The sequence below is a fragment of the Pteropus alecto genome, unplaced genomic scaffold, assembly GCF_000325575.1.
Source record: "Pteropus alecto unplaced genomic scaffold, ASM32557v1 scaffold226, whole genome shotgun sequence".
In the NCBI taxonomy this organism is placed as follows: domain Eukaryota; kingdom Metazoa; phylum Chordata; class Mammalia; order Chiroptera; family Pteropodidae; genus Pteropus; species Pteropus alecto.
Window position 1 is genome coordinate 104,930 of NW_006440132.1, and position 16,470 is coordinate 121,399.

At 43.1% G+C, this 16,470-nt stretch overlaps 1 protein-coding gene across 10 annotated transcripts in view; it reads right to left on the bottom strand.

Annotated features, from left to right (window-relative positions):
* The window catches only part of MRRF (mitochondrial ribosome recycling factor), a 50,975-nt gene that overhangs the window by 5,817 nt on the left and 28,688 nt on the right, over positions 1-16,470 (bottom strand). For all 10 annotated transcript variants that reach the window (XM_025050430.1, XM_006917058.3, XM_006917055.3 and 7 more), the window contains one exon: positions 4,365-4,524. In XM_025050430.1, the coding sequence (XP_024906198.1) occupies positions 4,365-4,524 (160 nt within the window). The remainder of the gene's footprint in view (positions 1-4,364; positions 4,525-16,470) is intronic.

Consider the following 16,470-nt stretch of genomic DNA (forward strand, 5'->3'; position numbering starts at 1 on the left):
CAGGCTCATTTAGCAAACTAAAGCGAAGGTGAAACAGCAGGCTGACAGATGTCAGAGTCCTAAGTGGGGAGACCCTGGTCCTTCTTCAGAAGAGCTGGCCTGGGCAGGCATTTGGGAAGTTGGGAGGAAGAGGGTTTGGGGGTTGGATGTGTTGCTAGAACCTACAACAGAATCTCTTCCTTCTTATACACCAAAAATGAAACATTTTTATAATAGTTTTAAAAAAATCTGACCTCCCAAAAGACTTTAGGAAAAAATTTTTTTCATTAAGAAAATCTCACAAATTTAAATTGTTCATAATCCCATTACCTTAAATGACCACCATGAACATTTCGACGTGGATAAGCTGCCAACCTTTTTATGTACATGGCATTCTTCTCTAGAAAAATGAAATATTATAATACTATTATGTAATCTACCTTTAAAATATAAATTCCATAAAAAATTTCCCATGTCTGTGAAATACTGTTATAACTGTCTATACATATAGATTCCAGTAAACGGATATAAAAGAACTTATTTTCTCACTGTCAGAAATTTAGACAGTTTCCAGTTTTCTACTATTATACATAATACATCAACAGATACTCTGCAGATAAGATTCTTGACGATTTATTTTGGATAAATTCCCAATTCACTGAATCAGAAATGTATGGACTTTGGTATACACAGCCATACTATCCTCTAGAGAAACTGTATGGATTTATATAAAGAATAGCTTAATCTTTCTTGTGGAGCATGGAAGTAAAAGCAATATTTCTAACATAAGCAAGATTTTAAGCTCACATTAAAAATTCTATGTTCAAATATCAGGGATTAGAAAAGGCAAAAAAAAAAAAATTTAAAAACATACATATTCTAAAGACTCTGGGAGTAATTTAGACAGTTCGTTCCAAGAACCTAAAAAATATGTGTTCCCTTTGTGCTATAATTCCGCACTCGGGACTGCATCCTAAGGAAATCATCTCAACAAAGACGTGTGTATAAAAATATTCACTGCAACCTTACTTATAATAACAAAAAACTTTAAACAAACTAAATATCCAATGAGAGGATTTATGAAAGTGAACTATGGTATAACCACAAGACGGACTATTTTACAACTGTTGGAAATGACTGTTTACAAAGAATTTTTTAAGACACACGAAAATGCTAATGGTTTTAATGCTGAACAGAAAATAAAAAGCTGGATACAAAATTGTACGTACATGTTCTTAGATCATGTTAAAAACCATGCAGTTTTTTTTTTTAAGGGGGGAAAGAATAAATATCCCAAAAATGTTAAGGGCAGTTGCTTCTGCATGTGGGATTATGGTGAATTTTCCCTCATTTTTAAAAACAGTCTTCTGAACTCTACATTTTCTACAATGGGCATATGATACTTTGATAATCAGGAACAAAGTAATCACATAAATTTTTAAAAACTGCTTAATAAAGCAACAATCAATTCCTGCCTTATTTATTTAAACAAAACACACACTAAAAACTCCAGATCCGTGCCTTGCGTCAGAAAAAAGAACAAAATAAAGTGTGCACAAGGCTGTCTCCTGAATATTTTCTTACTCAAACTTTAAACCATGACAGTAAATTAAGTTATTATCAATCATGGTAACTAATATTTAAATGATAATATCTTAAATAACAAAGACTGTTGCACTGGATGTATCATGAACTATATAGCATATGGTCTTTTTTCTTATAATACTATACATATGCTTACAGAGATAACATGAATGTTAATGATGGCATCTCTGGGTAATGAAATTTCAGTTACTTCTTAATTAAAAAAAATTTATACTAAACACAGATCAGTTTCATATCAGAAAAAAAAGAATACAGTTATTTTCATTTTGAAAAAAAATAATTTAATAGTAATAAGCAGTGAATAAGAAGCTACTGAGTGAAGGCTTCCAGCACAGTCTTTGTCAAGCGAATTTTATCAAGAGAACTGGTTATCTGATCATTCTTCCTTTTTCAAGGAGTGTGGGCTCTGGTCCCTGAGGCAGATGCCCAGACTTGCTGAGTGAGCAGTGCCTGGCAGCTCTTCCACAGCCTTACACCAGGAAGCAGTGAAGAGGCCGAGGTCAGCTACAGAGATGGAACCCCTGGGAGATGGACAAGGAGCTGGCACAGCTGGGGCCTAGGTCTGGACTCTTCCGAGGCCTGATCAGGGCTCAGAAAAGGCCAGCCTACTCTCTGAACCCCTTTTAGCTGATGCAGGAAGAGAAGAGAGCACAAAGATGGCGAGAAGGGAGCTCTGAGGGTCTAGATGGCAGACACTCTAATGGTGCTGCTGGCAGCCCCAGGGCGACCCTTCAAGGGAGAAACAGACTTGGGAGGAGTCAAGTAACCTCCCCAAGGACACAGGACATCAAGTGCGGAACAGCCCCTTCCTAACTGGTGCCCTTCTAGGGGCACACCGGAAGGCTTTTACTTTCCGTGTCTGCTTTTGCAGAATTATCTATGCAACTTTTTAAAAACATACATTCCTGGGCAGACCTACTGAATCAGAGTACGCAGGAGGGGAGCCCAGGAATCCATCTAAAATTCTCCCCTGGGTGATTTTTTGTCCTGGCCTATGATTAACATTCTACCTGCCAGTCCAGGAGAAGGGGAGCGGTTAGTCAATTTATGGCCTCCTCAGGTGTGCCCCTAATGGCTGTCCTCCCCTAATGGCTGTCCTCGCCTTCTGCTTCTTACCTCTTTACTCCCCATCCTGCTCATGCTCCTGTGCAATCTTCCTAAAATACTGCTTTTATTGTGGACAAGGTGGCTTTGGCTAAGCCTTTTATATTTATAGTACACTAAACGATATAAATTCTATCTCCTCAATACTGGTAAATTCATCTCCCTATCTCAATTCTACTTGTACCTTTGAGGTCTGGGGCATCATCATTTCCTAGCCAGATTTCTAAAACAGCCTCCCTGGCCTCCCTGCCTCCAGTTTAGACCCCTAATATGTTTTCTACCCAGCCACATTGTCATTTTTCATAAACACAGATGTGATCTCTTCACTGTCTGGGAAAAAATCTTTCGACATACTTACTCTAAAAATGCAGATCCCTAGGCCCCACTTCAGACTCACCGACTCAATCTCTGGGAGTGGGGCCTCAGATACTTGCATTTTAATAAGCTCCTCAAGTGGTTATAATGCTGTGGCAGATTAGATTGTTGTTCCATAAATATTCACTCCCTCCCCCAGACCTGCATGAATATAAATACTTCCCTGCCTAAGTGATGACTGGTTTGGCCCATGTGATTTGCTTGGCCAATGGGATGTGACAGGAACAAGTGCTTAAAATGTACTTGAGTGGTTGGGGTTACGCTCTTGGTGTCTACTGTTGCCATGAAAAGATGCCCTGGGAAGCTTGTTGACTCTAGAAGATTTTTTTCATTTTGAAAAAAACAATTTAATGGTAGTAAGTAGAACGATATAAAGCAGACTTAAACCCAACCAAAGATATGGAGCCAAGCCCACTGAGACCAACACAGAACAGATATATCCCAGCTGACCCACAGATATGAGAATAAGAAATAATGCTTGATATTGTAAATTGCTGAATTTTGAGGTTATTTGTTATGTAGCATTATTGTGGCCAAAGCTGACTGATAAAGATGCATAGCCAACATGGGACTCTCTGGACCTGTTAAAGTCCAAACTCCTCAACCTGCTATACAAGACCTTCGATGAACCTGGCTGATAAAGATGCATAGCCAACATGGGACTCTCTGGACCTGTTAAAGACCAAACTCCTCGACCTGGTATACAAGACCTTCGATGAACCTGGCTGGCCACTCTCTCTTCTCCATCCATTCCGCAGTCTCCGCCTAGGTGCACGATTATCTAATTGTAACGTTCTCTCCGTCACCATACCTCCGTACGTGCTGCTCTGCCTTTCCCCTTCGTCTCACCGGCAGCTCCTTTAAGACTTGTTTAGGTGCCACTACCCAGCACATTAAGAGCGCTGTTACGTCCTCACCTCTCAGCACCCAGACAACCAGCCACAGACAGGAGAGCGTTAGCATATAGGCTCTGATCACTCTGCCTGTGTGTGGATCCCACTTCTACCATTTACAAGCAGTGTGACTTTGGGCAAGTTATTTAGCTTCTATGACCCTTAGTTTCCGATCTATGTACACTGCACGGCTTGCAGTGACAAGGACAAATGAAGTGATGCTCGGCACAGAGACCTGCCACATACCTCCTCCACGTGCCCAGGGTCCAGACCAGGGTGAGGCCCAGGACAGACCCAGTCAATGAAATGCTGACCAGGGGTACTGTGTTTTTATTTTCCTCCCTTCAGACATGAATGAGTGAATCCCCGGGTGAGATACGTGAATGCTACATCTGTTGGGGACAGTACCTGTTTTTCTATGAGCCGAATGGTGTCCTCCGAGGCCTTGTCCTTTGACTTCTTCAGCTTATTCATTGCGCTGGTACGGACCTTCCGTAAAGAGTCTTTGGCTTTGTTGGTGTTCTGTTTGGCCAGTTTCACCAGCATTTCCCTGTGCTCCCTGGTTACTCTGATAAAACAAACAAACAAACAAACAAACAAAACGAAAGAACGTTCAACAAAATTGTTCTTTACATTAACTGCTAGCCAAGGATTTAGCATCACACTGTCCACTAGCTCAGTGTTTTGTAACCTTACTCTCTGTCAGGGGGTGATGTTTGCATCCCTAACACATGCCCCTGGGTGAGCTCAGGGCCAAGTAAAGTTCCTGGCGAGGTGGCTGAGGAGAGCCAGTAAGGGCACTGCTTAAAAGCATGAGCCGGGAAGTCTAGGCGGACCTGGGGTCAATTCCTGGCCATGCCGCTTAGGGCAAGCAGAACTAATCTGCTCTCCCCAGAGTTCTCATCTTTACAACAGGGGTTGTTGGTACCTGTCTCAGGCGGTGGTGTGAAGATCACATGACATGATGCATGCAAGTCATTTAGCTCAGACCCTGGCACATTTTAGTGCTCAATAAAAGGAAGTGATAATTAGCTAGGATGCCAGCCCCTTCTCTCCCACTGAAGAAAGCAATGCATATGAGTGATGATGCAATAGCTATCTCTTAATCGCCCCAAACAAGTAGCAACCTTCAGAATCTTAACTATTATTACAGCCCCAACATAACATGTGAAAACCACAGTACCAGTTACCTTCCAGTAAGTATCCATGAGAGTGTCTGGCATGTTATAAATGCTTGATGAGTGTCAGTGATATTTACTATTAACATCGTAATAGTAATAACAGCGAGCACACTGAGGGCCTACTATAAACCACAAGGAGAGGCACTTTACATGCCGATCCTTACGACAACTGTATGAGGCAGTTATTGTTATTCCTGTTTTACATTTAATCATCACGACAACCCAGCTGAGTAGCCCGTGTTTGTCCTGCCTTCATTTTTTCATCATGTGCACACTGAGTGCCTACAACCTGTCAAAATTGGTGTTTGGCACGAGGGCGCTATGGTAAACATGACAGACCTTTGTGCTGCTCTTAAGGGGCTTAATTAGGGAGGGAGAGAAGAGAAATTTACAGCAGAGCATGAGAAGTGCTGTGGTAAGGGAAGTGGGGAAGCAGAAGGTATCATAAGAACACGAAAGCAGCTCGGCTAACTCATCAGGAGCTGCCCGAGTTTGGGTAGGGGCCGTAAGGAAAGACCTTCTCAGAGAAAGAACACCTAAATGTGGCAGTCATTAGGTCTGCTCACTAGTATTCTGGTTCTTATTTCTTCCCATAGAAATGCATTTCCCCATCTTCTGTAAAGTTCTGTGTGGCTGTACGACTTGCTTTGGACAACGAAATGTGAGCAGAAATGACAGGTGTCACTCTAGGGCAAAGCTTTAAGAGCCAGTGTGTGCCATACATCTGTTTCCATTGGCCACAGAATAAATGGAGCGTCCATCAGCTGAGATCCCAGAGTGACTATGATAAACAGCACTCGTCATGCAGCATGAGTAAGGAATAAATTTCTGTTGTTATAAGCCATGGAGATTTGGGGATTGTTTGTTACTACAGCACAGCCCATCCTATCCTGACTAACACATCACACTAGGATCTGAAGAATGAATGCAAGTTGCCAGTCCTGGCATGGCAAGGAAAGACTTCCAGGAGGGAAAAAGAGCATGTAAAAAGGCTTTGAGCTGCAAAGAGACCATGTTTCAATTGAAAAATTGACTGGAGCGCAGATAATGAAGAGAGCAGCAAGAAAAGATGCTGGAAAGCCATGTCATGGAGGGTCTTGTAAGATCATAAACTCCATTTTCCAGGTTGAGAAATGAGGCCCAAAGAAGTTTGGTATCTTACATGAAGTCAAACCTAGACTGGCCTGTTTCAGAAGCCAATGGTCTCAGTCTAACAAAATTCCTCTGCTCCTGGGGTCCCGACATGGACACCCTTGGCATATGGTTCCTGACATTCAACCAATGGGGTTCTTGCTTAGCAAGGACAACCCCAATGTCTGGGTAGACGTTCCAAGTGAAACAGTGGCGAGCAGCTGTTAAAGATTTAGTGGCATCTACCTGATATTCTTTTCCCTGATTGGATGAGAAAAAATTTTTATATTTCTGAGAGGATAAGCTCTGAAAACAAAGTGGACAGCTGTGTTATAAATAAGTTCTCCTAGATTCAGCTAATTGATACTGATTATTGCCATTATTAAGCCCCTCTATGCCAGGTGAGTACTTTAAGTATATTATCTTTCCGATCCTCATGACAGGTCATCAAACTAGATTCTCATACCTCCATTCTGCCATGGGGAAACTGAGGTGCACAGATGTTACACAACTTGCCCATGGGCTTGAGTGGGAGAACTGGGATTCGAATCCAGAGCTTTCTGGCCTGTATTCTTTCCACTACTCAGTGCTGCCTACCCCTTGTAATCTATTTCAGATAAATTATGCACTGCTGCCATTACTTCTGCTTCCAGGCAGAAAGCTTTTCAAAGTCAGTAATTTGAATCTTGGGACTGAAAAGGACAAAACCACCATGTCAGGAGTTTAGGGATTTGGATCAGATCTTGTTACTTTTATGGTTTTTAATTCATTGAACGAAAATCACGCTGACATGTTTAGGTCTCTTTTTTGTTCTGCCAAAGCATATGTCAGTATAAGGAAGGAACAGGAAAATTAAAATTTGATCCAATGATTAAAAAAAAAAAAAAAAGCTGAAATACGGAGGGGCAGAAAATAAATGCATCTAAGTCTGTAAGAAACCTCTTAAACTTCTCTAACAAGAAGTATTTCATATATAATGAAATCTTACATTTCATATATAATTTGAAATAGGTATCCTACTGTTTAGATAATCATTAATAAAAAATTTTTATCTAATCAACTTCCTTTTCACAATGTTTTATTTATATTTTACATGAAGAAAAAGCCATAGATTGAAAAAAATACAAATCAGGGCTCAAAAAATCCTAAGAGTAAAAGGCTTTATAAAGAAAAAATCACTATATATAAATTGGCCTTAATAAAGTATATTTTGTATTTATTAATGTAAATGTGATGTTACTACACTATTAATACCAGATAGTTTCCATACATAATAGTATCCAATTATTGACATTGACAAAAATATTTCAGTTTCAGGATGCAAAGACAGAGGCAATAATCTAAGGAAATGGAGAAGGGAATACAGTGTGGGGGTGGGGGGTTGTGGGGAACAGAGAAGGGAGGAAGGGGAGGGGATGCCTGGCACAGGAAGGGCGGAGTCTGGGGTGTTGAGCTGAAAGGTATCTAAAATCCAAGCTCAGAAGCAGTTAGGGTGATGGCAAGGGACTGGTTTTGAAGTCAGACAGCCCTGACTCATTCCCGTATCTATTACTCAGGAGCTGACTGTCCTTGGGCAAGTTACTTAATTCTCTCTGAGCCTCAGTTTTCTCTTCTCTAAAATGAAGATAATAAAAACACCTCACAGGGTGATTTGGAGAAGCAGACAGAACATCTGTAAGGTGCCAATAAAGACAGCAGCATAGAGTAGCCATGAATAAATGATAGTGTTTACGAATCTTTTAATCAAACACTCTTAATTACTTTCTCATGAAACATAGGCACATCTGTTTTAGAAAAGAAACATAGTATACTATGGAAATATTTTAATTCCTTTCCAAACCAGTGATTAATACATCCGATCATCTCTCTCTCTCATTCATGGGGTTCTGAGTACACGCCACTTTGTATTCCAGGCTTCTGGACTCAGCCAGTTGGTTTTGAGCACCCGCTCTGCACTTGGCATGCATTTGTTTGTACATCAAGCACTGGCTGAGGCCCCTGTGTCCCATGCCAGATTCGAGGCCAGGCCAAGGAGCTCCAGAGAGGAGGCAGTCGTGGTCCAACTTTTCTAGAGGCTCAGTCCAGTGGTGGAGACAAACTTGTCAACCACTACTTAGAAAGAATACGACTGCTGCTAGGACAGAGAGACAAGCCTGTGAAAGGCGCATGTGGAAAGTACAATACACCCACCGTGAGAGCTAGACAATATCTAAGGGATGCAGCGTAACTTGTCAGCTGCAGAAGAATGGAGAGGGCATTTCAGGCAGAAGCACAGTGAGAAATATAACGGCAGGAGGGTCTGAGGCTTAAAAGGGTGCATCAGGGTCAATCTGTGCTGCAGGCCTGGAGCTTTCAAATTCTTCTTTAGCCACAAAACTTTGGCTTCAAATGAAACCAAGGCAGGGGCCTCATTTATGAAACAGATAAAAAGAGAGCTACTCCAGTCAAGGAGAGAAAGGTCACAAGGGTGGGGGTGGCACTCTGCCTCAGGCCTGTGAGGCTGAGCCCCACCTTGACTGCCCTCCACTTCTGGGCCACCGCTTACTGGCTGAGCGACCTTAAGCAAGCTATATTAAACTCTCTGAGTTTTGATCTTCTCATCTGGAAATAGAAACTGAAAACAAGCAAAAAATAGCATCTACCTTTCAGAGTTATTATGAGAATTAGATGAGATAATACATGGAAAGTATACAGAACAAAGCTTAGTAGAGAATAAGCAATCAGAAAATATAAGCTGCCTTTGTTGCGATTGTTATTTATGTTTTGGCAACCACTGAGGCATCTTCAAATCATGAAGAATTTATTCATGAAAGATTCTGTCAACAGAGAAATGACAGGGCAAACTATGCTTCACCAAGATGACATTTTGAGATCTGACTAGTAATTTAACATCTGATGCATGTTTTAAAAATCCAAATGCTCCCAGCATATAGTCCTGACATTTCCTTTTTTAAATATTCATTCATTCATTCATTCATTCATAGTTTCATTTCCTTTTTTAAATATTCATTCATTCATTCATTCATTCATAGTTTCATTCTACAGCTATTTACTAGGCATCTATTATGTGCCAGTCACTCTGTCAGATACTAGGGATATGGCATTAAACACACATGAGTTTACAGTCTGGCAAGGAAGGCAGTCATTAAACAAACGTATACACAATTAATCAATACATCATAGTCATAACAAGCACAATAAGGACATAAAGAGTTCTATGAACATAATTAGCAGGGGAAGGGAGTCTGACTAAGCTCTCCTTGTAGGTCTCCAGGAACTAAATGGGGAGATATTTAAGCTAAGTGATATTTAAGTTAAGTTGAGTAAGAGTGGAAGGGCTTAGGGAAGATCGTTCCCACCAGAGGGAACGGCCTGTGTAGAGGCACGGTTCCAAGACGGTGGGCACTGCTCGTGAGGGACTGACAAAAGGCAGTGTGGCTACAGTACAGAACGCAGAGAGAAAGACTGTCCCCAGCGAGGAGGCTGGAGAGGCTGGGAAAGGCAAGCCTACATATGCAGGAGCATCAGTGTCATCCTGAGTCTTAGCAGATCCAGCTGTGGATGAACAGACACACAAATGTGGTACATACATACAGTGGAACAGCATTCAGCCCTAAAAAGGAAATTCTAATCCATGCTACAACATGGAGGAACCTTGGAAACATTAGGCTGAGTGAAAGAAGCCAGACTCAAAAGGACAAATATTATATGATTCTACTCATATGCTGTACCTGCAATGGTTAAAATCATAGAGACAGAAAGTAAGATAGTGATTATGAGGGACCTGAGGGGTCGAGGAATGGGAGGTTAACGGATATAATTTCAGTTTTGCAAGATGTAAAGAGCTCTGGAGATGGCTGCACAACAATGAGAATGTACTTAATGCCACTGAACTGTACATCTTAAACTGGTTGAAATGGTAAAATTTTTATGTGTATCTTACCACAATAAAAAGCGTGTGGGGGGAGTCTTAATAGATTGTTCCTAAGAACATGGGATGCCATCGATATCTGAGTGAGGCAGAGGAAATGTGATTGGATTTGTATTTTGTGCAGACAGCAATATACGAGCCAGATCTAAGCACATGGCAGAAGCTGGCCCAGGAGCCTCTAGGCAGACGCCTGGGGAACGAGGACCCACCCCGGAGCAGCTTCTTGGCTGAAGGATGAAGATAGCAGCCTTTTCCGCTAGGGTCAGAGAGCCTCCTAGCACAAGGCAGGGGTTTTGGCTGAGCTGGCAAGGTCACACTTTGTTTGTACAAACTCCACCAGGCAGGTCTTCCAGGAACATCCTGGATGGGGGCCTTCCTGCAAAATTCCTTGAGCATGTTCCCGTGAACAATAAGCAGAGGGCATGCCCCACTGGTAACTCGCACAGCAGAGACTCCCACTGACTGAAATGATACTTCCTATCGTTTCAGCGAGGATGGGACACACGGACAAAGCTATTCACCAGGTATATATCAGAGGAAGCTATACACTCAGCTTGGCCATTACAGTACAAACCTGTTATAATATGTCAGCACTCGACTTCAAAAGGATCTCTGGTCACTTCGAGGAGTCTTTAAAAGATAGGACGGCCATGTTTTAAAGCCAGGAAGACTTAAATTGGAATCCAAGCTCTGTCACTATTAGGGTCAGAACTGTGAGCATGCTACTCAAATTCTCTGACTCAGTTTCCTCATGTACGAAATGGGAGCAAGAGCGTTACTAAGGATGGAAGCAAGGAGTAAGTGAAACGTTAGTGGCAAGGGCCTGACACTGTGCCAATGTCTATGCACTAAAGCAGCTCCATATTGGGGGCTGCATTCTTATTGTTACTACAGAATCTCCAGGACTTGGGGATAACAGGATGTGACTGGTGAGGGAGAATGACTAAAAGGATTTAGCTCTCACTCGGAGCCTGGGCTACTGGATGGGTGGTGAGCAGAGAGGGAAAGAATGGGGCAGGAGGCCCGAGTTCTGCTCCTGCGGCTGTGGGAGACAGGCTAAGGGAGAAGGGAGCTGCACTTGCAAGGAACAGCCCCTCAAAACACATCCCTGACAGCTCCACTGAGAAACCTCTTCGCTGGGCTTCAGGGAGACTTCCCCACAGTAGGACCGTCAGCCTGCAATCAGCAGCAGACACATGCCTCGGTTTATTGTTTATTGTTTGCTGGTGGCGGTGCCCAATGCCTTGGAGCTGCTGGCCTAAAGGAAATGTTTTTGTTTGTGTAGCCCAGCCAGACTTCCTATGCTTCTAGGTACACAATTCCCTCTCTCCTCTTTCCTTGAACCCCACCCACCTTTGGCTCACAGGCCTGTCTGACAGACACTAATGTCTCAGAAGGACATCAGGTGTCCTTTTAGCCCAAAGAAAATCATACATGCAATTGGGAAGGACTTCTACCACCAGCAGTAACCGGTTCTCTCTGGGGACACAACTGGCCACCTGCTTTCAAAGGACTGTCCCAGACTGAGGCCGGGCTAACGCCAGCATATCATCCTGAAACACACCCTGGCGGGATGGAAAGAAAGATGGCTGAGGTCAGGGATCACAGCTCCACACTCCCAGCTGAGCGACCTTGATTAAGTCTCTCGTCTTCTTCCTTGTCGCCCTAGAAGGATGGAAGTCCAAATCCAGGGAGTGGTGGAGGCAACTCTTGCCTCAGCTCTAATGTACAGGGAGAGAGCATGGGTTTGGGGGTGGAGGCAGACTTGACTTCCAATCCCAGCTCTGCCACCCACAGAGTGAGTGGGTAACTGTGAACAATTAACTCTTCCTCCTGGAATCACAAGGAAAGATGTCTAGTGAAGCATTTAGGAGAAGTCTGTGAAGCCAGACTGCCAAGGTTTGAGACCCAGATCAAATACTTCTTAGCTGAATGGCCCTGGCATGTAATTTTACCTCTTTGCTTGGTTTTCCCATCTGTCAAATGTGTATAGTACCATTAACTTAGTGAGACTGTTGTAAGGAGTAAGAGTTACTATATGTGCTAGCACGTGATGATGTGCTCAATAAACATTATGTTATTTCCTTCGACCATCAGATGAGGTGGGGAATAAATGTTACCTCTTCCACAATTAGGAGCAGATGAGAGACGATGGTTCAAGAATTCTGCATTTATAGGTATTATTTTAAAGCTGCTAACCGTAACAGTAATAAAAATAATGGCGATGTCTGCCTGTTCTTCTACTTACTAACAGAGTGACACTGGACACAAAGAACTCCATTTTCCCATGACTCCTTCATCTGTAACAGGGGTAATAACATATCTACCTCAGAAGACTATTGTGAATATATCGGTTAATATACAAATAGCATCTGGAACAGCAGTGGACACATAGTGAGTGTTCACGCTCACTGATTCCGTAAACACTGGCTGCATTATTGCATACTTACTACACGTCAGGATTTGTTCCAGAGGCCAGGGCTACAGCAATGAACAAACGTGACAAAGCTCCTCCTATTCATATGCTAGCGAAGGAGAGTAAACAAATATAGAAAATGACATGTAAGTGCTATGAAGAAAATAAAGCAAGAGGGAGATAAGGAGGAATCTTGCTATGACAGTAAAGGCCCATTTATATCTGCCTAGACATCTGACTCCAAAGTCACCTGCTCCCCCTCAATATGTAACATTCGCAGAGCTCTTTCCACGTGCCCGGCTCTGAGCTGCCGTACTCTCCACGCATCAGCTCAGTGAAACTGCACAGCACTTCCGCTCAGGGGTGCTATTACCCAGATTATACAGACTAGGAAAGGGAGGCTCGCACAGATGGAGTGACCTGCCCAAAGCCACACAGCAAGTTCCCAGTAGAGGGGATTTGTGCCCAGTGCAGTCTGACTCTTGAATTCCAGACCTCCCTTGGTGCTAGGCAAATCTAGGCAACTATTTTTACTCGTGGTAGTAATAAGAATAGCACTGCTCTGACATTAAGGCCTGCTTAGGTATGTAGTTAGTTCACTGCTACTCCAGCTCCCCTACAAATCCAAGTGCAGTGGGGAGAAAGAAGAAAGGGAATCTATAGAGGGCTGCAATGGACTAGTGATGTGACCCAGAGCTGTCAACTGCCGGGTCGTGTAAACAGGTGCAGGACACAAAGTGTGGAGAACAGAGGAGGGGCAGGGAGAGGAGGGGCCCATCATCCTCTTGGATGTAGCTTTTGCATAGGTGTTGGTGGCAACTTTCTCCCCAGCCCATGTTCTACTCTTGATTCCTGACTGCACTTTCATGTGTTTAAACCAGAACATCTGTGCTGGGAGGGAGGCCTCCATTCCACACCCTTGGGACCTGAAATAGTAGGAGGTGCTCCTAAAAAGCCACAGACCAGGTGAGAAGCAACACTGAAGAGGAGAAGGCAGGCATCCTATACGCGCAGAGGCTCACGCAGGCCTGGAAGGCACCAGGACTCATCCGGTATGACTGGCCCTGCGAAAGCAGTGATGCACCAGGCGGTGGGAACGAAAGGGCTGGCAAAGAAGCTGTGGTGGCTCGAATGCAGTTTGTGACTGCCCCAGCCCAACTGAGGTCATTAGGCATTCTCCCGATTTCTTTTTTCCTTTCAAGATGGCTAAAGTCTGAATGTATGTGGGTGCTGTAAGAAAAGGGTATTACCAGCATTTCCGGGAATGGGCACACTATGCACACAACCCCTGGTACAAGATCCACTAGGCGACACAGCAGCTAGATAGGGAGGCCGCAGAGCCGGAAGGAGGTAGGTTCCAGGTCAGCAGCCCAAGGAGCAATGTGGTGATGCAGCAAGAATAGGGGCTTCAGAAACAGCCGACCAGATGTGACTGACTAATAACTCCTCCGTTACTAATCTGTGACCTTGAGCAAATTACTTAAACTGATCCCCAGTGTCCTCATCTGTATTATACACATCTCGAAAGAGAGTTTATCTGCAGCCACTAAAACAATGAGATCACCGTGAAAAGATGTATACAAGACATCGTTATGCAAAAAAAGCAAGTCTGGTACTGCAGATATTTAATCTCATTTTCGTCAACTAAATGTGTATGTGTGAGTGTGAGTTTGTGTGCGCATCTTTTTACATCTGGTAGAATGCATACTAAACTTACCAACAGTTACTTCTGGGAAGAATACTTGGGGAACAGTAAAGAATTTTTTATTTTTCTGTGCAATAAATGTGTATCCTTTTTATGATTAAAAAAAATAGAGATGAAATATATCTGATAAGATTCCGTATCCAGAATATGTAAAGGACTCTTACAACGCAACAAAAGGGCAAATAACCCAAGTAAAAAATGGGTGAAGAACTTCAATAGACATTTTTCTAAAGATATACATTTGGCCATTTGCCATATGGCAAACAAACAAATGAAAAGATGCTCAACGTCATTAGTCATTAGGAAAATGCAAAACAAAGCTATACCACTTCATATACCACTTCAAAATAATAATAACAATAAAAAATAACAAGTGCTGGCAAGGAGATGAAGAAATATTGGAACCTTTATGTATTACCAGAGAAGATGCAAAATGTGTAGTCCCTGCGGAAAAGTATGGCAGATCCACAACGAGTTAACAGAGTTATCACATGACCCAGCAATTCCACTCATATGTATATACCCAAGAAAATTGAAAACATGTTTGTACAAAAACTGTGTAATGATGTTCATAGCAGCACTATTCAGACTGGCCAAAAAGTAGAAACAAGCCAAATGTTGACCAACTTATGAATCGATAAATAAAATGTGACCTATCCATACAACAAAATATTACCTGGACTAAAAAAGACTGGAGTATTGACACATGTTACGACATGGATGAACCTTGAAAACACTATGGTAAGGGAAAAAAGCCAGTCAGAAAAGAACACTGTGGTTCTATTTATAGGAACTGTTCGGAATAGGGACATCCATAGATACAGAAAGCAGATTAGTAGTTGCCTAGAGCAATGCGGGGTCGAGGGAGGGTCAAGTGGGGAGTGAGTGCTGGTGGGTACAGGGTTTCTTTGTGGGGTGATAAAAAAATGTCCTACAACTGATGGTGGCGATGGCTGTACAACTCTGAATATGCTGAAAACCACTGAACTGTACACTTTAAATGAGTGAATTACATCTTAATAAGGTTGTTAAAAAAGGACATGTGTCGATCTGGTTCCTGTCCTTGAACAGTGCTTGTCTCCTAGATGGAAAGCTCGATGGCAGGCGGCACACCCTTAGCTTCCTCACCTGTGAACGGCAGAACTGCTCTCCCACGACAGGCAACAATCACTGCGCAGAAAAGGTCACAGGAACACTCAGTAACAGCAGCTAACGTGATCATGACAACCTAACAACTAACATTATCTCTCACTGAGTGACTTTCCTTCCTTTCTTCACCAGGGTCAGACCTGTGGCGTGGTCTAAAGGCTCTCGGTCTACTCCTGCTCCCTCTCACCTTCGCCCTTCACAGGAGTTTCTCCCAGTAACTCTTCACAAACATAAATGCTGCTATTATCCCATTTTACAGATGCGGACACTGCGAGCATTAAAACAAGCCTAAGGTTACCTCTTTTTATCGGTTTTCTTTTTGTGTTTTCTGATTGTAACCCTGGCTCCCCCTGGCTGCAGAGCCGCTACCCCTCCCCATCTAACTCAGCCTGGGACCTTCCTTGCCTGCCCAACCCAGCTAGCTCTCCCTGGAAAAATCTGGTCATCATCTATGTGGTGGGAAAATACATTTGAGGAAGAGAATTCGGGCTAGGAGAAGTATAACACAGGGTTTTTTTATTGTTTTCTGTGCAACTCCCTGGTCCCATCCTAAGAAGAATTCTCCTCCAGGCTGTCACCCAGAACAAAGTGTGAGGGAAGGAGCCTCGTCCAGGCAGAAGGTCTATCACCTCCGACAACGCCCAGAGGAAAAGTGGGAGATGACGGTGGCCATTATCCAACCAGTGTGAGGCCGGCGGGAGTGGTCCACTGGGCCAACGTTGTCTAAAAGAGCCGCGGGCCTTAAAAGAGCAGGCCTCGCAGCCCAGGCAGCACTTACCTGAGAGATACCCTCTAAGAGGTCTTGTTCACCACAATTCGTATTCGAAGAACAAACCAAGTGCTCATTAAAAACCAAACCAGTGTTCCTGAGCAGCTTAAATGCCAAGATAATTACAACATAATGACTCAACTCCTCCCACCCCTAAAAATGGAAGAAAAGATAGGGGAAGAAATGAATGAACATAGGGTTCAGGGAGGACGTTAGTGAGGAAGAGAGGGAA